Here is a 21,227-nt window from a genome sequence, read left to right as displayed (position 1 = left end):
CAGTGTTGTTCCCGATGTAGTTTGATAGACATGCGCACAAGTGGGTCTCAAGTACAGAAAGTGCGATTGATTATCCCACAGTGCTCTCTAGTGAAGACAGGAAGACTTGCATTCGTGGCTGTAGCTGCCGTTGAGGACACTCAAACACATACATACGTACATTTTTTTGACTCTGTATCAGGGGCTGAGCAATCCGGGGCAGAAGGTGGTGGTAATACAGCTATTACGCTGGTTGCCAACTTCCATTAAAAAGAAGAAGAAAAAGAAGAACAGGAAGACGAATAATCTGCAGTACCACCTCCGCGCCACTAGGGGACCCTCCCTCCTCCTCAGTCCACACGTGTGTTGCTACACGTAGCCTCTAGCAACGCGAGATTTGTGTCAGTGTAGAAACCAAACATGTCGGCTTTCAAGAGAAAACGTGGAGGACGAGGTCCTGTCGATAAAAAGGCAAAGAAAGCAAAAATTGTTGCAGACGGAGGTGAAGCACCAAGGGAAACCGAACGGGAGGAGAAAAATGAAATCACAGTTCCAGCACCGGTTTCGTCGGTAAGTGCTCAGACTTGTTATTAGCCACTGAAGTTGGTTAGCTCCTTAGCTTATTTCACCACTCTACCTGGGTATGTTGTATTTAAGTTACAAAACATTGCACAAACATGGCTACCAAACCTGTAGATTTAGTAAACACACTGTTACTAAAAGTGAAATATAACGTTGGTGTACACATTGGCAGAGAGTATGTCGGTAATACACAATTTGACCAGGAGTATGTGAGTTTACCACCAAAAAACTCACAAAGCCAAAACTAAATCTGATATTTCCTACACGATATTAAACCCGAAGAAGTCGCCCGGGTACAGGGTAAAATCCTTTCACATATAACATTATTTTAATTTGTTCTGAAGTTTTGAAATAAACTCTCTTAAACAGGGCAAATGGACCAACAAGGAAAGAGTTCTCATTTTCTCCTCAAGAGGCATCAACTTCAGAACAAGACACTTGATGCAAGACCTGAGGACCATGATGCCTCATTCAAAAGCAGGTTAGTATCATAGCTCAATCATATAAGATATTATTTCACCCAGAGATATGGAAATATACTGTCATAATAATAATGGTTTTCTTCTGTTTGATAGATACAAAAATGGACAGAAAGGACAAGTTGTTTGTAGTTAATGAGGTGAGTCTGCTGTTTAAACTGTGCCCACTCATACAGTATCGCACGCATTACAGTATAGTTAAAGATCAGCATTGTTTTGCAGGTGTGTGAAATCAAAAACTGCAACAAATGCCTCTTTTTTGAGGCCAAGAAGAAGCAGGACCTCTATATGTGGTAGGTTATTTTTTCTTTGTTACATTCTTTAAACATTAACCTCTAACCTGTTGCAGAACAAATTTAAAGTAAATGCAATAATGTTCTTGTCTTTACAGGGTTTCAAACAGCCCTCATGGACCTTCTGCAAAGTTCCTGGTTCAGAACAGTGAGTTATCTCTCTTACAGTCCTGAAGTCCAGTAGACAACATCTACCTTGTGCCACAGGAAAAACAGAGTTACATTATTGTCTCTTCTACAGTTCATACACTGGCTGAACTCAAAATGACAGGAAACTGCCTCAAAGGATCCAGGCCGCTGCTGTCATTCGATCCGGTGAGTAGCACCTGCCGTCAGTTATTTACCACTTGTATTATTTTTATTGGAAACATACAGTATGTTGGTAATGGGCAGCTGTGTGCCACAAAGTCTTACAATTCCAACCAAAAATGACACCAAATGATTTCACTGATTAGCACAACTGGAGTCACAACTAATTATAATTTAATTATTGATTTGGATTTAGTGTTTGATTTATAACGTCAGAAAACTGAAAAAATGTGATGTCAGCACAAAACCTAAATATATTCAGTATGCAATGATACAAATCAGAATAAAGTGGGAAATCCTCATATTTGAAATGCTGGAGGAAGAAAATGTTTGGCGTTTGCTACATTCAAAATGGTTGCTGATTATTTTCCTGTTGATTGCCTCATTAAAATAATAAACACTTGTTTTCAAGTTTTCAGCATTCAGTGCATATACAACTTAAGAAGACATTTTTATTGATGTCTTTTTGGTATTTGAACAAAAACCTGCACACTCCACTCTTGGTAAATGATTTCCCATCATTCCCATCTCTACTAATTGTTTTCACCCACAGAAATTTGACAAGGAGCCCCAGTATGCTTTACTGAAGGAGCTTTTCATCCAGGTCTGTATACAAGCTGCATGTCAGAAGATATATACATTAATCCTGAAAGCTGAGCAGGTTGTATATCTACCTTTTTACATGCAAGGAAGTTCTCATGATGTTTTCTTGTCATAGACATTTTCCACTCCACGCTACCACCCTAAGAGTCAGCCTTTTGTGGACCACGTCTTCACATTCACCATTGCAGACAACAGGATATGGTTTAGAAACTACCAGGTAATTTTTCATCACACTTGATTATGGGTAATAAAAATGCATTAATTTATACTTTATCGCCTTGAGAAGAAAAATGCATGTTCCAATATGAAGGTTCTGAAAGTTAATGTTCAGTTATTTTTATTTTCTTTCCTTTTGCAATAATTTCTCTGTCCCTTCATTCCATGTTCAGATCATCGAGGAAGATGCCTCTCTAGTGGAGATTGGTCCTCGATTTGTTCTCAACCTAATCAAGATCTTTCAGGGGAGCTTTGGTGGGCCTACGCTGTATGAAAACCCAGGCTTCCAGTCTCCTAACATGGTAAATCCCAGTTCATGCCAGTTGAAATTGTAGACATACTCTCTCTGTCTTTGCTTATCTTGGGAGTGTAATATGCCTAACACCTTAATATGCTACATAGTGTTGGGTTGCATACCCATGTTGAATGTCTTTTTAACAGTAAAATGGGCACAGTTGCTACAGAATGGGGAAATTACTGTGTAGAGTTATACACTTTTTGATTGGTTTAATCACCTCTCTCTTCACACACCTACAGCACCGGCGAGAGATCCGACTTGCAGCAGCAGCCAAAGTGCGTGAGAAGCAGATGGTGAAGGAGATGCAGAAAATGAAGAGGACTGATACGAAGGTGGATTTGGTCAGAGATATTACAGCTGACGTCTTCCTGACACCAGCTGAGGAGAAGCCTGTTCACATTGAAACAGAAGCACCTGAGCCAAAAGTGTCAAAGAAAAAACAAAAACCTTTCAAAAGGCAAAGGATGCAGATGGCACGCAGGTAGCTGGATGGACTGGATGAAGCTGACTGAATGACTTACTGCTGCCATGAGTCAGTTTTTTGTTAGGTTATAATAAAACTTCCTCATTGAAGTATCAGATTTGACAGTCCTAGAGAAAAATCTTAATTATGCTCATGTTGTGTTCTATGTTTGTTGCCATCATTTTTGAATTCATACAATATATATGTTGCTCCCTCATCATAAGAATTGTGTAGGTGGTAGCTGACCATAAAAGTCTCACCTTCTGCAATACTGCAAACAATATTTGCCGATTCTTTTTGATAAAATAACATTTTCCATCAGTGTAAAAAAAACCAAAAAAAAACTTGTTTATTGATTTTGATTGACCACAGTTTTCTATGTCATGGAAATAAAATGATTCAAACTTACTCTCAGCATCATCTGATGTATACTCCAGACAAATGTCATGAAAGCTGTAAACGTACACAACATCATCAGGGACGCATTATAACCAAGTGGCGATACATGTGCAGAGCTCACACACCAGGAGAAAATAGTGCCAGTGTGCCATATCTGCTCCAGAAAGATGATATGAGATATGTTCTGTATGCAGACAAATCCTGGACTACAAGCCATGCAGACTCATCACTTACAGGCAGTGTTCTTATGTTGAGGGGCTTTGGACTCAAAATAGCTAGGTCTCCATAGTAACAAACAACATACAGTAACTACATACAAATAATTTTCCAAATCTATGAAATCATGAACTCAGTATGATAGTGGTCAGACTACACACAGGTATACAAGACCAGGTAGGTGACATTATCTTTCCATAAGTCCAGAGGCAATGGTCCACTCAAATGTGAGTATTTGGAAAATGAGGAACCAGTTCTTTTTTTAAAACAACCTTTCTCGCTATGTCCATTATCCATTATGCCCACTATAAGTCCTGTATTTTTTTCCTGTGTGCACTGCACTGACTGTACTGCCTCCTCTGGCAGACTTTGTCCTCTCATCCTTGCACTCAGTCAAAGCTACTGGCCACTCCTGAAGTTAAGGTGCGTATGTAAAGGGGAATTTAATGAATGCACTGTAATCACTCCACCTCCTCGTCAGGACAACAATAATATTCTACAAAGCAGATCTGTCCATCGTCGTTCCTGACCAGGTACTGCAGAGAGAGGAAGCCCCTGCTGTCTGTCCTCACAGAGACTTTACAGGACAATGCCAGGGCTTTGGTGGATGGCTTCAGCAGGGACATCTTGTACCTGTCAGCAGTCAACAGAGGGGACGGCACAGAATATGGAGGTATAATGATAGGGGATAGTACTCAGTGAGTGATAATACATGTAATGCAACTGTAACACTAAAGCAACTAAACAGGCATTTTTTATAGATATTTTAACAAGGCCCTACACGCCGACACAGGTGTCACTCATTCTGGTTGATTAGACCTCTGCTTAGGCTGGGTGGAGCTATGCTGTGGTATTACAGTGTACACACACCCACACAGTCCTGAGGAGAGGTCTAATCAGGCAAATTAAGTGAAAACACCTGTGGGGTTGAACTATTGTGTGCAGTGATTTGAAAGCTAAAGAGAGAAATCAAAAGTTGAAGGTCATCCACAGGGTTAACGCATGTTTAATTTAATCCAATTTATATATAATTATTTATGAATAGCATGATCTCAGCAGTCATCCCAATCCCATCCCAAGACTGAAGTCCAGTTTGCGGTCATAACAGCATAATGTATTTCTCTGTAGTCTTATTGTGCTGTTTGTGACTGTGCTTACCTGTTGGTTTGTGTCTTGGTGCACCGAAACAGCTCCATCATGTCTGAGTCTTTGGGATAATCATAATGAGCATTTCCAGAGTTCCCAAACGTGGATAACCTGGAAAGAAGAATAAAATCAAAGAAAAAGTTAGTTGAAAATTCATTTCAGAGTCAACATGATCAAATGAAAAAGGCTTTATGCAAGTTTTCTTCCTTATAACACTAAGTAGTTACTTTAATTACTGACAAAAGGTTAAACAATATGTAACGTTGCTTCAGAAAGAAATAGATTAAACAGCAGTGGTAGTATCAGTGTAGTAATATGTGAACCTCACACACTGTATAGATTAATCAGACCAATAATAGACTAGCAATCTTATAACTATAGAACTAGGTGTAGTAGTTGTATCCCTCTTGAAATATTTACTTGATGTAAAAGAGCATAGCTGATGTAGACTAAATATTTTTTTCTCTGTTTGAATACTTTTGACAACACACCTAAAGTATGGCTGGCTAGGGGACATGGTGATCTGTAGCACCTCGCTGGTCATATCCAGTTCAGAGAAGGGTTCTTTCAGACTCTCTGACTGCAGGATCACCTTTGAAAAAGATCCAGAGATACATGAGTAGTCATCAATTCCATGTATCCAATGACTGTTTTCACCTGCTGATACTGTCTAATATATTCCTAATGGATCTGTAAAGTTAAGTCAATTATTGCAATAAACAGAAATGCGTATTGTTGTTCATATATAGCATCTAAAGGAATGGGTTAATATTGGCTTGTTTTTGTAAATCTAAGCACATTTATGAAGATGTATAGTATTCCAGTTTCATCATATGAAACAGATAAAGTTCACCTTGTTTGTGACGTTGGTGCTGCAGAATTCAAAGTCAACTGGCTCTTCAGGTTCTTGTGTGTTGATCTTGCAAACAGTCACCACGCCACCCTCCTCCAGGAACAAGGTCAGAGGGTAACCGTACCCCTTGTAGCACATGCGCAAGGCCGTTGACACCCCTGCAACGTCAGATCAGGAAGATAATGAAAATGTTGAGTCAGGTCTGAGAAGGGTATAAATCCGACTATGGATAAAGAAAATTAACAAATTTAGTCAACAGTTAAAATAGAATTATGTCTCTAATTTTTTGCCCACTTTACAGCCAGGTTTCCTTTATCTTTACCTGGTGCTGTGCTTCCTCCAAAAATATTTAGGCAGTCCAACAGAACAGTGAGGTTGACCTGAAAACCAACCAAATCTTCCTTTATGGTGAACTCTTGGAAGATCTCAGCCTGGAATAAACAGAGTTTGCTATTTATAATATCACAATGAGATACCTCTAACACAACGGTGCAGTTTGGACAAACCAGAACCCTGTCTGCGCACCATGAACATTATTAAAGTTTATTACAAATGCAAATCAAACACACCTGGATGAATGCATTGGCTTGCAGACACTTGGAGTCCTCCACAGTGACCTTCAGGCCATTGGGTGTGGCGCTGAAGATGGCATGGTCTTTGAAGGCGATTGCTTTCAGTATGTTGGAGAGGTTGCGAGCATGGTCCAAACTGGCAACTAAAACGTATTGTTCATCGTCAGCCTGAGACTGGGTGGACAGAGGCATTGTAGCACTGAAATGGAGACACACAGCAAGAATGGTTTGGATAGCACAAGTTCAGCAGGGTAAAAATGTATAGAGCAGATAGTTAACAGATATGTCTCTTTATTACAACTTGGATACCATTTTGATATTTAAGCATCATACCTATGTAGTAGAAAATGCAAGGTTTCCCATCTAGACCATATCAGGTCAGGTCTAGATCAATAACCACTTCATCTGAACCTGTCAAATTTGGATACTGCTTATAATGTAGTTCTGAAAACAAAGAATTGCGATTTCACTGTTTCGTTCCCCAGGAGACCACACCAGACCCGGTCTCACTCAAAAAACCACTGTAGTTAGACTTGTCAAATCTGAGATTTGTGAAACCTGAAAGTGGCCTTAAAACTTTTAGCTGACTTCAGCCTCTCGGGCAGCATATATTCATATATTAATATTACATATAATATTATTTAACTGAAGATTAAACGCTTCACAGAAAAATGATTAATGTAAATTGTACAACAAACGCACTAAACTGTCATTTTACTGTCTGCGATCTATTTCTAGCTGGGCTACATGCTACAGCAGATCACGTACAGTTAAAAAGAATGCAAATAGCCAACTGCCGCTAATTTCAGTGTTATGATCTGTACTATCTAGCGTCTTCGGTGAATAAGAGATTAAAAAACAATGCTAGTGTCCAGCTGTGCTTATGTGCGAGTCACTTACAAAGTTGTAGTTCAGCGACCCACACAGTTGTGTTTTGAAGAAAGGCGCCTCGGTTACTTCCGCCTCTCTCCTCTTCTACGGAAATACGGCTTTGCGCATGTGTGATCACATTCGAGAGATTTCTCAGCGGAGTCCAAAACACATGAGAGAAATCCTGTCTACACCGACACAAAGTGACAGCATTGGTGTTTTGTGATCCACAGAGGTGAGGATTGTTACTCATTTAAAGTCCTTTGGGTAGTAAAATGTTGTCTAGCCTGGAGCTTTATTACAAATCTTCACAGTAGTTGTGTTAACCATCGAGAGACAGCAGGAAGCTAGCCTTAGCTAGCAGCGTGACGACGCTGGCAAAGTGTATTTCTCCAGTCAGTTACATGTTGACAGCTTACGAAATAGTCTCAGACGTCGGTTACCGAGGACAGCTGAAAACACAACAGCTCTTCTGTTTTAATAATTTTCAGGTTCGGGATATTAGTTGGACAGGACAAGCATCATTTTGGGCAAAACAATCAGTCTATTAACCTAGCAAATAATTAGCAGATTACTCCATAATGAAAACAAGAATGAGTTGCATTCCTGATCAATTAAATGGCTACCTTGTTCATTAAAAATAAATAAATAAATAAAAATATGTATATTTTCTTTGTTACAGGTTCTTCACTTCGGACGGCTTACCTCAGCCACAGTCATGGTGTGCATTCCCTGTATTGTGATTCCTGTCCTATTGTGGGTCTACAAGAGGTTCCTGGAGCCTATCCTATATCCCTTCATTTCACCAATTATTAATACATTCTGGACCAAAAAAGCAGTCCAGGAGACTGGCACAAGTGACCAAAAAGTTAGTGAAAAGAGTAATGGGACTCACAAGGTAAAATAATTATTTTTACCATGATATTCTAATAATTAATTTTTTTCACTTTGTTTACTTATTTGTGAAGTGCTGGGTGATAATTTACCATTGTATTTTGAATAACTGTAAGAACTTTGAACTTGAACTTTTTGTTTTATTCAAATGGATGGTGTGGTCTTATGTAATACATAACTCTGGAATCCTTTTAAGTATTTTATATATGATCTTGCATGCATTTGTGATACCATGACATACTGAATATCACTATCATACCAATAGTCTTATTAATATTGTTATATTAATTTCAGCCCTTGGCTAGTGCAAGGATTTCAGATAAATTCTTCAAAATCAATATTTCTACAATTTTCTTTCTTATATGTTTCAGCCGGAAAGCAATGGTGAGGCCACTGCCAATGGATCTACTATAGCAGCAGATAAGAAGACAGACTGACAGCTTTAAATGTTTATAATGCTTATAAAACTGTGTAAATATTCCATTAATATAATATAGATAAACTATGAAATAACTTATCAGTTCTCTTTGAATGGAGTGGTTTTTACAACCTTCCAAAATTGTGTGTGAATTTTTAATTTTTTCATTCAGTAAATTTAATGAATTGGTTATTGTTACGTTTTCCCTGTTAATCATGTCGATATATGCATTTACTTTATTGGATATTCAGTCTTAATGAAATAGTTTTTCTAAGTCAAACTTGCAGTTTAATAACTGAATAAAACAGAACCTTCAAATAAAAAAAAGATGCTCATTTATTACTGCCATACACGCTGTGCTTCCACCTCAACCAGCTCGCTCATTTTCACATTGTGTAGTCACTAACAACTCAATTTTGTTTGTATTTAATGACATTCTAAACAATATAAATTTGATATAAATATTATGTCTCTGTAAAGCTTGTTTGCTGCTGTAACAACAAAATGATTCTCACATCTTTGCTGAAAATCTGTTTTAACCATTTCCTACTGAAATATATTTGACATTAGTGTAGAATTTATTGTACCTCTTTCTGATAAGGCAGCACTTATAAAGAATTTTTTTAAGCTGTTATTAATTACTTTTTTAATGGTTAATAGATAGGTTACTAATGTGTTACAGGTCAGTTACAAGACAATAAGCACTTTTAGGTTGCCAGGTAATGGAAAATGCCCCTTCAGCACGACGCTTTGCCAGCCCTTCATCAAGTCTATAGTTATGAATGCTAGTAAGTCTTCAATAAAGGGTAATGGGTTTCGCATTAGTCACCTATAATCTTAAGTAATCATCAATAAAGGCTTCAACTGCCGTTTCTGCAAAGGTGACATCTCTGTTTACACCTGTATTTGTAAGATATTGCAAGGATTGATTTGGAATATGGGAGGTCTCTCTTTTAACTAATGGTTTTGGTTTATATGTCCACATGATTACTGAACATTATATCTAGAGCTTAAATTATTTTTTACCAAATGATTAAAAGTCAGTGCCCAGCCTCTGTCGCTAATGTTGGAAGACCAGAGTCCTCACTAAGACCAAGACAAAAGTTTTCAGATCTTTACACTAATATTAGTTTATAAAGCACTGAATGATTTAGGGCCACAATACATCTCTGACCTGCTGCTGTGTTATGTACTGTCCAGGCGTCTTAAATAACCTGGGACATCTGCTAACTGTCAGAAAGAATTCAGTTTTTATCCACCACAGACAAACTCGAGGTCTCTGTTCTTTGGAATAGAGGTGTTTTGTTTGCCACTGCTCTTTAGTGAATTAAACATGGGATTATTCATTCATATCTTGGACTATACTGAAGCTGTACCATCACTTTTATTCTCCTGTTTTTATCAATTTTATTAAATTTTTGATAAATATAAAATAAATATTTATGTTAATCTTTTTTATATCACCTTGTGTTTCTTTATGTCTAATGTGTATCTATCTGAATTGCCTTGTTTAAATACTGTAGAAATAAATTTACCTTGCCTGCATAAATTAATTTATCAATCTCCTTTAAATGGGTTTCAGAAGCTTCCCAAATTAATTATTCTTTTCACTTTTTTATTATCACGAATTTATACAATGTGAACGTGTATTCTTGAGTGTATTCACTCCCTATGGAATCGTTTTGCTAAGTTAAAGTTAGAGTTTAATTAATAGATAAAGGAAAATATATTGACTTCCATTCTGACAAATGCCTCCATCGCAACTAGTTTGCAGACTGATCATTTTAAACGTGCATAGATGTTCATATTGATGATATTCAGACAGTATAAATTTATAGTATAAATAGCAGGCTCTGTGAAAAATAAAATGAGTACATCCTGAGGGCGGTAGCAGAATATTTGTAATGACTTCTAGGAGTTTTAAGATAGAACTTCTAAGTATAGATAGAATATTAAAGTTTAGATCTAGATCATCTAGAGTAGGCGCTTAGAATCTATTAGCCCTATTTCTATCTGCAACGTCGCGGACGTAAATACGTCATTACGCAATGGCTGGCGACGTGGAAAACATGGAGGAAAGGAGTATGTAGAGTTAACTTAACAGCCTCAAATTTCACACAATTTCAAGTATTTGCCTTGGTGAGTTACGCTCAATAAACAAACTGGACAAAGCTGCTAATTGATGTAAAAAAAACAGTCGCCTCTTAACAGTCCTGAGAGCCGAGAGAGCAACGGAAACTGCGAGAAGCATTTATGACAGGTAAGCCGAGCGGTCAGCTGATTGCAAACAAGCATTGAACGTTAGCTGCTTTGTGGACAGGGACTTATTAACCACGGGTTGTCTGGACACGCATCTCAATCTTCCATTTACGTAGCTATTATTTCATGCTGATATCAGACTGTGAGTATACCGACTTGACTGTCAAAATAGCCGGGGCACAGAGTATTTCCTGCACTCGAACAGGATGAGCTAGCTAACGTCATGCAAGTTGGTTGACTGAAGCGGCAAATACAGCTAAAGACAAATGAGATAGCACACTGGCAACTTAAGTTTGGTCTGGCAAGGTCTATTCGCCAAAGAAAATAAGAAAATGATAAGAAAATAGCATGTTTTTGCATATGGCATGTACAGTGTAACCCCTTCATAGCTCAGGTTTCTGCCTTTCATGTATAACCATTATCAATATTGTTATAATCATATAATACACGAGAGGCAGAAACTATCCTCCTCTGTGGTTTAACTCTACGTCTACGTGTTTCTAATGTGTTCCAGTTCACTTTAGCAAATGTTGTCTCACAGGCTACACCTGTATACCAAAGGTGTGTCATTTTAAGAAAACAAAACTCAAGTCCTGGTTCCTTATGTGTCATCCTGTTGTGAAGTTGGCCTCTCTCATGAATGAATGTATTGGAATTAATGAAGACAGACTTTGTTTGCTCTTATATAATTGCTGAAACCATTCACTGAATTGGCAGTTTATTGGTTATGCCTAACTAAAACTTATGCTAGTATGTTTGTAGTAGTATGTAGTATGTCTTTCTATCTATCTATTTTTATTTCACCTACCCATACTGATATGAGTAGGGTGGACAAAATATTTCAAACACTCATTAGTATTACACAATACAGTTCAATAGCACCGCAAATTACTTCCTCAAAATTGAACCTAAGGTTGAAACAACACCTCCGAAACAGTTTAAAAAAAAAAAAAAAAAAAAGAACATTATAACCTTCATGAAAGTAGGATTTATTGTAAAGCTAAAATATTAGACTGCATTAGTTGTTGCTAGGGGTACCGAATAAACAGCCTAACTGAGTGCACAAGGATGGGGAGAGATCCATGTTATAAGGTCCAGTGGTAGCATGGCTTCTTGTATTGTAAGAAACTCAGAGGTGAAGTTTACCTGTATTTAGTACCTGTATTTAAGCGAGAAGTCAAACTCAGTGTACCTGGTAAATGAAAAATCTTGTAAGACAATAATGGTTGAAGTGTAGTTATCAAATTGGCTTGGGTATTTTTAGTGCATGTATTTACATTGTTTGTGAAAGCAACAATTGGCAGATGTGCTATGTGTTTGTGTGAATATCTTAATAATTAATCTGGACATCTGAAATGAAAGAAAAATAAGATTAAGGTATGTAAATTACTTCCCAGCATTCCAACATTTATTTGGTGGGGGAATGATTTATGCATTTATCAGAGAGCAGATAGTACAGACAAACAGGAAATGAGGGAAGAGAAATGGGGGAATGACATGCAACAAATAAAGGTCCCTCCCCGACCAGACTCGAACAAAGGAGGCTGTGATTATTTCATCAGTGCCTGAAACCCCTTGGCTACCAGGGCATGTCCTACTACGTATATTTGAATTTGAGTGCAGACAGAGAAACGTAATAGCTTATTTATTAGACATACATAGTTTATCGCATAGATGTTCATTATGTGTGATGGCACCAAAAATCAAAGCCTTTCCTCTGCTCCAGGATTTGGCATATGCCTGGTGAAAAAGCAGTGAAGAGTGGTGAGTCTGGCTGAGTGGAGCCAGTCGAGATGGGAGCCAACACCAGCCAGGTCAGTGACCTGTCTGATAATCCAAGCCTCAAGGCCCTGGTGGGCACAGAGTCCATATCGGAGAATGACCCTTTCTGGAACCAGCTCATCTCCTTCACCTTCATCAGTCCCACCTGCAGGTAAACAAACACATGTGGAAAAATTAAGTTAGATATTTGTCAGATTATTTGCCAGAATGTTGCAGTACAATACTCTCAGACTGCCCCACTATTTGCCATCCTTGTGCCTACAGCAAAGGAACTGCAGAGAGGGTCCAGCTGAAGAGCAGTTAGCAATTAGTGGGGTCACAATTGTTGCAGCTTTACTTATTTCAATCAGTTGATTTATTAATTTAGTTATACAATTGATTTGTTGGTTTTCTGATTTTGTGGAATCCAACTTTAAATAATGATCATTAGTTTTAGGAGTTTATCTGTGGTCCATAGGGGCCGTGGTGGGAAAGATATCCCCTTGAGGTGTTTCTTCCCTTCAATGTTGTGTAGTTGATGTGTGTAAAACAAACATCTACTCAAGAGTGATAGTATGCTATAGCCACAGACACACAACCTTTCCATTTAGAAAGTCCTGCAACATTTCCAAGCTGGATCCAACATTTATGTGTGGACACTAGACAGGATGTTCTCAGAGCTCATCTGATTAATGATCTAACAGGGTTATTGTCTTGACTGGCTGAGAATGGATCGACTAGTTAACATTTAGTTCCTTTGTTAAGAGTGTTGAGAGGAAATGTTACATATTCATCTCGAAAGAGATTGTCAATCATTCACCTCTGTAAAGTTGTTTGCACTTACACACCAACCTTCTCATCTTTCAGTTGATGTATTCATATTACATGTCTTTGACCATCAGTCCATAGAGAATTTATAGCATTTTTGAACAACTCAACAATCTAGTCGCCAATAAATTTTCTGTGAATGCCTTAATCAATGAATCGACCAATTGTTTCAGCTCTAGGAGGAAGAAGTAAGGAATATACTTTATACTTTATGTATCAGTGTGGCTGATGAATAATTATTAAACCAAACGGTTAAAGAAAGGTGACCAATTAAGGAATTATTTACTTTCTAAACGCTGCATGTGTTTGGCTGGACTGCAACAGCAAGGCCAGCCCTATAATCTGGAATGTCCCTGACTGACTGACTGAATGAGTGATAATATTTCTATATTCGATGGATCTGCTGCTTTGCCTTTCCAGTGTCAAACAACTTTGACTTTAGATTTAGTGATTTTTCTGACTCTTTGGTGACGTTGTTTTCATGAAACAGAGAGCAAAACATCTAGTGACTTTTTGAACAAACCTTGGCTCCTTCCCATAAAGGGATCATGGGAGTTGTTCTTCAGTGCTATTTGTACAGGAGGTTTTTATCGGGTGTTGAAAAGCAGTTCCACCCTTCAAAATCAGTGTTTCTCTGACACTGTTTGATCCTTTTAAAATACACTTAATACAATTTAATTGAGTAAATCTAATTGAATTAAAATAAGATAATTATTAAACTATTGTTGTTGTAATAATAACAATAATTGAAATCAAATAAAAATAAAATATAAATTAAAATCAAATAATTATTAAATTATTGGTATTATTATTAATGAATTATTATTAATGTAACATTTAAATTTAATTAGGTTGCGTGAAATTAATTAAACTAAATTGAGTCAACTCAATTAAATTACATTGAATGAAATTAATTAAATTAAATTGATTCAACTTCTGAGCCACCCTGGTTTCCTGGCTGCTCAGGAACTACAGGGAAGTGGAGGAGCTCTTCCAATAGAGAATCTGTTCATGTTAAATGGAAACATTAACTTTTGAATAAAGTGTCAAGGCTCATTTATGCTTCCGTTATGTATGAAAATAGATGCATACGTTTTAAACATTATAACCGTCACTGATCACATACTCCCATGTGTCCTTTACGTTGGGATGGATGTTAAACTACTACTAGAGAGTACCACTCTGAGTCAAAAATTACAGTTTCCGTCCGATCTCCGTCCAGCTGTTCTGTAATAGTTGTCTGTCCCTGTGCCTTGGCGAGGTAACATTATATTATCAACATTTTGGGAAATACACTTATTTGCTGTCATACTGAGAATTAAATGAGAAGATACCCCCTCTAATGTCTGTATGGTAGATATGTAGCTGAGCCAGCAGCGGGTTAACTTAGCTTAGCATAAAGACTGGAAATGGGGGGGGGGGTGGCTTGCCTGGCTCCATCCAAGGGCAACCAAACTTCCAATGCTTACAAGTTTATCTGACTAAGTCTTGGTCAGGGCAGTTAGCGGACAACCATTGCAGACTCCAGCAAGTTATTGCTCCCGGTCAAGAAATAGTCCAGTGCATAACCCCCGTCAAACATTGTGTCACTGGTCAGAGCCAGGCAGCTGTTTCCCTGTTTTCAGTTTGTGTGTTAGGCTGAGCTAACCAGCTATTTATGAGAGTGCTATCAAGGTTCTCATGTAACTCTTGGCAAGAAAGCGAATAAGTATATTTCCCCTAATGTCAAACTATTCATTTAAGGGTCTTAATGTGACCCAGCTGGTCCTGCTAATTTTAGCTCATTGGAAGTTATAAAAAAGTTTTTAATGTTTTTATAAAAAAGTGATAATAGTAATGCCGATCGGGAGAGATTAATGTGTCTTACTATCAAAAATGAGAGGCATTCCCTGTAGCCTACTGCACTTGACAGAGCTTTCCACCCGAAAGGAAACAGATCAAACTCTAATGAAAATGTATAGATGTTATTAGTTTGTTTTAGCCATGAATGTCTCTAACACATCTAATGCTCCATTAAAAATATTTGAAAAAAAGTACTGTACAGTTGTGCAGTACACACTAGCATGTGTCACTAGCAAAAGTCATCTCATTCTGACTTTTAGAGGCATTTGCATGACTTGTCCCTGCTGACCTGTGACACTTGCAAATAACCAGCAATTTGGGTGCCATTATTGTTTGATTAGACTGCAGTTTTGTAGCATGACAGCAGAGGGCAGTTGATACAAGCAACCAGCTCCTCTGATCCATTTTTACTAGCATAACATATTTTTGAAGTATGTTCTCCTTTTTTTTTACCTGTCTTTTTGTTTTTCTTGTCAACAGTGGAGACTCAAAGTTGCTGGAAGAGGCCGTCATCCCCTTGGCCAAGATCCTTAGTATGTTGCCTGTAATATGTGTGTGTGTGTGTGTGTGTGTGTGTGTGTGTGTGTGTGTGTGTGTGTGTGTGTGTGTGTGTGTGTGTGTGTGTGTGTTTGTGTGTGTGTGTGTTTGTGTCTGTATGTGTTGTTTGTTTTTGTTTTTTTTTACTGATCAATACCTTAGTCGATTTGTCCCAGTGAATGTCAGCTTCTCTGGAGTTTAAATGTAGTTGTTTTGATGTCAAACTATCAAATTATGAGGTTTCTGTAGCTCACGTAATGCGCTTGATTAGTTCTTTCCTCCTGTTTTCTTTTCCAAGTTGAAAACAATCCCAGATCGGGGAACTTTGGCGCTCTTGTGAGAATTTTCCTGGGAAGAACCAAAGAACTGAAAATCTCCACAGAATGCCAAGAGTAAGTATGGGAACCTTCAGAAGAGAATGAATTCAGATGACTGTGGGTAATGATAGACCCTGTGCAGGGCAGTTATTGTTTGATCACAGGCAGGCAGGGAATCCCTATTTTTCTAAAGCAGAGAAACACTGAAGTGGTTGTAGTTTCCCATGAGAAAACTGCTGAGGTATAACCATCAACACATGTGGCATTATTCTGCTCTTGCTGCCAAACTCCATTTCCATGGATTGACCCTGCCCACGTTACCAAATACTTCTGGAGGGAACTCTTCAGTCTGTAGTGAACATCATTACAGGTTGGAGTTATTGTTCCCCATCCACTCCTTTTTTTCCCTCATGTTTCATAACAGGTTTTGTCCCAGAATCAAACCTACATTTTCTGTGTGTAACATAATGCAACATAATTGCCATGTGCAAATTTTGCAAATTGTCAATTTGTGGAAATGATTAGACTCCCCCGTGTTGGTGTTTAGTGGTTATGAAACATTACAGCTTGCTCTAGATGGTTCCAATCATTTCTTTTTTTTTCTTCTACATTTCTTTCTCAACAACTTTGTCCTGATTTTATCTTTGTCCTATGTGAATAAACAGCAACTTGTGTAGTATTATAATGGAGAAGTTCACTGTTGCTTGCTGTAGTACAATCTTCCCTGAACTAATGTGTTTTTGATTCTCATTCAAATACACTCCACTGGTTACAGTGTGATATCCTGATGGTTTACTAATTGGCATGAGAAGATTAACAATTTCCTTTCTCCCCTCAGGCCAGTTTGCTGTTTCATTAGGTAAAAATCACAAGGGCATAATTTCAGTCTCTTCTTGCCAAAGTATGAGCAACTCTTGAATATGAATATGTGTAGCAGTTTACATTTGAACCAACATATTACAAAAGAACATACATTGTCAGCCAAGTTTTCCTTCGAAAGAAAGGGCATAAGTGAATATCATGTAGCCAGCTCTGCTCATCTTGCAGAATGCCCCTTTTTCATAGCATTTATTTGTGTCACAGTTCCATGTTTGACCTTGAATGTGATGTTCTTGTTTTGTTTCTCCTCTGCAGTCAGCTGTTTATCTGGCAGGCCCACAACGCACTGTTCATGATTCGCTGCCTGCTCAAGGTGTTCATCAGGGAGATGAGCGAAGAAGAGCTGCACCTGCAGTTCTCCTACCAGGAGAGGGCACCAGGCTCCTGTGGAGGTGAGCTCCATCACAGATTGATTTGGAAAAGGAAGGTGTGTCACAGGGAGACTGAAATGGGGCCACACATTGCATAAAGAAATCTTCTCTTGTTTTGAACAGATGGAGAGCATGTCTGTGAAGGTGCTCAGTCATCTAGGTCATGGTATTTCTAAGGCAGTGCTCTAAGGAGTGTCTCTACACTTTGAACAAAATCCACAACATCTGCTGAGAAATCTTGTGAACATAAAAATAAGTATTTGACTCCCATCAGACTCATAAGGTGTGAGTTATTAAAATGTACTCACAAGGGTCAAATGTGTAACACTTCTCTTCATACCTAAAGAGAGATAAGAAATTGACTTTTTAATTGAGCAAAAATACCCCTGGCTACTGACCTGGATCAGCTGTCTCAGAGAGACTCCGTTAATAAAAGTCTAAATCTGCATCCACTTACTGAACATCATTTTTTGGCCTCAAACTTTAGGCCTTTCTGCGCTGAGTCCCTAAATAAACACTCTGCAAATGTGTGCCCTCTTGATGACCTTGACAAATGTAAATAACATAACTTTTCTTTTTTTTGGTGCTCACTTACAGAGACATTGAAAACACCATCAAAAAGAAAGTGGGGAAAAAAATTATAAAGATTTTCAGCCTCTTCATGTTTATCATTCTGCCATGGCTGTTTCTTTGTTTTATTCCTGTTACCAGTCTTCACTTGCACATGTGAAGTGTGACATTTTCACAAAGACACAAAGTTGTTTGCTCATTTTGCAACATAAACATATGTTTCTGTGATTTACCTGCAAAATGACACAAAGCTTGTTACACCTTGCTGAAAGTGGTAAGGAGAAGAAAATCCAGGGTATCTGCAAGTCTCAAAACATCTTAACAAGCATTGAGTACAGTTTCAGAAACCATGTAATCCCAGTTAGCCAGTTTCTCTTATTGCCCTTCATCTGTTCAGTGAGCATGAAATGGGGGCTGATGGGAAGGATAGAGATAAACAGGGAGCTGCCACATACATCTCATATAATAACTCCCTCACCCCCTTGTGAAGAAACAGGTAGCGAGGACCTCCTTGAGGAGCTGTTGTCCAACCTTGTTCACCTGATCGTTGAAGTGCCCCTGCTGTAAGTATCCTTCTTAGTTTATTTATATATATATATACATATATATATATATATGCTGCATGAGTGTCGTGACCAAGTCTGATGCAACACTGACAAGACATTTACATGATCAGGCTGTTCACACTGTCCACACAGTGATTTAATAACATCTCAGTGCTACTTGTTCCCTTGTTTGACATTATTCTCTGAGCACAATACATAATTGAAAACATCAAGTTCGTGCAGTTTCTCAGCCCATCTTTTTTGTTTGAGTCCCTTGTTTTTACTCATGTTTGTTCATTGTTAATGCGTCTAGGATGTTAGTCACTGAACAGTTAATGAAAAGCAGTTTGTGAGAAGTTTGTATGCGCTTTTCCCTTTGCGTGCTCTGCTCACTCATTCGCTCCTCGCTTCACTAACCAAGAGAATATGAAATCCATTATGGAACATGCCAGACTCTCATGCTGAAACTCTGAGCTGGCAATATGGTGAGCAACGGGCAAAATACAAAGGAAGGGATAAGACTAAAAGAAAGAAATAAAGTGTCAGTTGTGTAGCGGAAGAGAAAAGGCTTGAAGTGAAAGTTGGATTAGGAGCATTGCCAATGAGTGGGAGAAGAGGGAAGATGCAGTTCTGTCTGAAAAATTGTATCAGCCTTAACTCTCATGGGACGGTGTGCACGCTAACACAGTCTGAGTGAATATTGCAGCGTGTTTACTTATCAATGGGCGAATTATCCACTGCCTGCCACTCAGTCTGACACGGAGACAAAGACATAGTATGTACGTCTCTGTAGAGAAAACCTCCTCTGCAGTGTCAAGACAAGTTCACAGAAACATGACTGACAATTGCTATTTCCTTGACGCAGCATCTTCCACTTTTCCTCTCTTTTCCCTTGTCTTTATTGTGTCCCTCTTGACGTCCTCCTCTTCTAGTCTACCAATCTCTTCTACTTTCTCGCGTTTCCTCCCTGCTTCTCTTCTGTTGTCTCCGGACATCAAACCCTGGCTCTTGTGTAAATGCATTCAGCATTCCAACATTATTCATTGTTCCAAGCTTCAAGACTCTCCCTGTTTTTCTTCCCTCCACCACTTTGTGGCCGTCGGCCCATTTCCTCTGTACGTGCTCCTGGTTTGGATGGGAATCTTACCATTCTTTTAGTATAGATTACCCAAATCCCTAACAGGCCTCTGCACCTTTTGCGATTTAATTTTACAAGAAACATAGATGTCAGTAGTTTTTTATACTTTTTTTTCCCCCAGGGCATGTTGATATTCAAATCACAGTTGGTCCCTATTTTTTTTTCCACACATACTGTGAGAAACTGTTTCTCTAATGAATTAAAAACATTGTTTATATTGTGCAAGATAAATGAAATACCATAGATTTAGGCATACGTCTAGGCAATATAATTTAAGCCTATTTTCAAGACTTTGCTACTGTATGAGGGTTTTTTTTACTTTTATAAGATTATTCAAGCCTTGACATGCAGCTCTTATTAACTGGTTAAATTGAAGTTAAGGTTTAGTTCAGATTAATAGTAAAGACATTTACTTTCCATGGCAACATATGTCTATGTATTTAGCTGTATCTTTGTCACAGGTAATTATTCTGCTGATACAGAAAAGGGCTGAAACAATTTGTCAATTCACTGATTAGTCAAATGAAAAATGAATCACCAATTCTAATCATTTATGAATTGTCTTGATTCACCTGCTCACTCACCATCCTCTCAAGTGGGAATAATTTCAGGTTATTGTCAGCTTCTGTTATTGCAAACACAATATTTTTGAACTGTTTTTGGATCAACCTGGGCTTCGGGAAATTGTGAAAGGCATTTTTCACTTTTATCTGACATTTTATCAACTAAATTATTAATCAAAGATAATCAGCAGATTAAGCAACATTGACACTATTCATTGATGCCATTGATCTTTAATTTATGTTCATCTGTGTAGTAAACCGCCATTCTTCAGTAAGAGACATAATTGGCACTCTGTGTTTAAAGGCGAAAGGAAATTGTTCTTGACCCACGCTTTCAGTCACTTCAGTGAAAGCTGTGTGCGTACGTGTTTATGTGCCAGGAAGCAGGTAACAGTTAAAGTCCCCCTCCCCCACTCGAAAATATGTTTTTCTCATCATTACTTCACTCGGATGTTTGACGTTCACTGTTAGTGCAGAGTTTGATATTAGAAGTTCAAGCTGTTTTCACAGTCATATTCTGACCTTTATGATATATGTGTATGATACATACTTAAGAGCATGATTTTCTGACACAACTATTTTGGAAACTCATTGTAGTCCAGTATGTAACTTATATAAGTGCGATGATTCCTCCAGGTCATAAACACTGAGAATAGATTTTTCAGTGAAGTGGAAGACATCTTGTGTCCAGCTGTTAAAACTTTTTAAATGAAAATATTTGAATAATTATATATTCTGTACTTTCTCATGGAAGGAAGAGGAGCAGATGTGATTTGAAGAATTTATAATGAGATTTTTCTGAACAAAAAGAAAGAAAAGAGTAGTAGTAGAAACATTTTTCCAAGCAGACCTTTTTTAAAAATACATCTGAAGGAGATCTTTAAGTTAAACAAACATGCATCACTGGAATGATGCATATATTTTTTGGGGGGGGGGCATTTTTGCCTTATTTTTGTAGAAGACTGAGATAGACAGGAAAGTCAGGGAGAGAGACTGAGGGGATGACATGCAGCAAAGGGCCATGGTT

General features: G+C 38.1%; 4 protein-coding genes across 9 annotated transcripts in view; 3 read left to right on the top strand and 1 right to left on the bottom strand.

The window, feature by feature from the left end:
- The first annotated feature begins 369 nt into the window (after positions 1 to 369).
- Positions 370 to 3,630, top strand: brix1 (BRX1, biogenesis of ribosomes). The gene is made up of 10 exons (XM_022762863.1): positions 370 to 549; positions 931 to 1,042; positions 1,137 to 1,180; positions 1,263 to 1,333; positions 1,432 to 1,481; positions 1,575 to 1,648; positions 2,196 to 2,246; positions 2,361 to 2,462; positions 2,635 to 2,763; positions 2,999 to 3,630. Exons 1-10 carry the CDS (start codon positions 400 to 402, stop codon positions 3,242 to 3,244), a joined length of 1,029 nt encoding a protein of 342 aa, XP_022618584.1. The 5' UTR covers positions 370 to 399; the 3' UTR covers positions 3,245 to 3,630.
- Positions 3,631 to 3,728: 98 nt separating this feature from the next.
- rad1 (RAD1 checkpoint DNA exonuclease) lies at positions 3,729 to 7,388 on the bottom strand. Of its 2 annotated transcripts, XM_022762859.1 has the most exons (8): positions 7,309 to 7,339; positions 6,742 to 6,852; positions 6,406 to 6,607; positions 6,159 to 6,267; positions 5,837 to 5,994; positions 5,475 to 5,575; positions 4,996 to 5,094; positions 3,729 to 4,470 (listed from the first exon to the last, which is right to left on the bottom strand). In XM_022762859.1, exons 3-8 carry the CDS (start codon positions 6,598 to 6,600, stop codon positions 4,299 to 4,301), a joined length of 834 nt encoding a protein of 277 aa, XP_022618580.1. In that variant the 5' UTR covers positions 6,601 to 6,607; positions 6,742 to 6,852; positions 7,309 to 7,339; the 3' UTR covers positions 3,729 to 4,298. The 2 variants fall into 2 exon arrangements, with proteins under 2 accessions (XP_022618580.1, XP_022618579.1); XM_022762858.1 differs by lacking the exon at positions 6,742 to 6,852 and having other exon boundaries at positions 7,309 to 7,388.
- Positions 7,389 to 7,411: 23 nt separating this feature from the next.
- On the top strand, positions 7,412 to 9,980 carry cunh18orf32 (chromosome unknown C18orf32 homolog). The gene is made up of 3 exons (XM_022762862.1): positions 7,412 to 7,513; positions 7,961 to 8,176; positions 8,544 to 9,980. The coding sequence occupies exons 2-3, from the start codon at positions 7,997 to 7,999 to the stop codon at positions 8,607 to 8,609; spliced, it is 246 nt and encodes an 81-aa protein (XP_022618583.1). The 5' UTR covers positions 7,412 to 7,513; positions 7,961 to 7,996; the 3' UTR covers positions 8,610 to 9,980.
- A 670-nt stretch (positions 9,981 to 10,650) lies between these two features.
- The window catches only part of dym (dymeclin), a 55,728-nt gene continuing 45,151 nt past the window's right edge, over positions 10,651 to 21,227 (top strand). The window contains exons 1-6 of one of the 5 annotated variants that reach the window (XM_022762827.1): positions 10,651 to 10,850; positions 12,576 to 12,782; positions 15,761 to 15,813; positions 16,116 to 16,209; positions 17,269 to 17,405; positions 18,451 to 18,517. In XM_022762827.1, the coding sequence (XP_022618548.1) occupies positions 12,643 to 12,782; positions 15,761 to 15,813; positions 16,116 to 16,209; positions 17,269 to 17,405; positions 18,451 to 18,517 (491 nt within the window). In that variant the 5' untranslated portion in view covers positions 10,651 to 10,850; positions 12,576 to 12,642. Of the gene's footprint in view, positions 10,851 to 10,907; positions 10,992 to 12,385; positions 12,783 to 15,760; positions 15,814 to 16,115; positions 16,210 to 17,268; positions 17,406 to 18,444; positions 18,518 to 21,227 lie in introns of those variants that run through there. The other 4 variants (XM_022762823.1, XM_022762825.1, XM_022762826.1 and 1 more) reach the window with 4 other exon arrangements.

This window comes from Seriola dumerili, unplaced genomic scaffold, assembly GCF_002260705.1.
Source record: "Seriola dumerili isolate Sdu_G_001 unplaced genomic scaffold, Sdu_1.0 BDQW01000450.1, whole genome shotgun sequence".
In the NCBI taxonomy this organism is placed as follows: Eukaryota; Metazoa; Chordata; class Actinopteri; order Carangiformes; family Carangidae; genus Seriola; species Seriola dumerili.
Note: the sequence above shows the minus strand (reverse complement) of the source record. Positions and strands in the feature narration are given on the sequence as shown.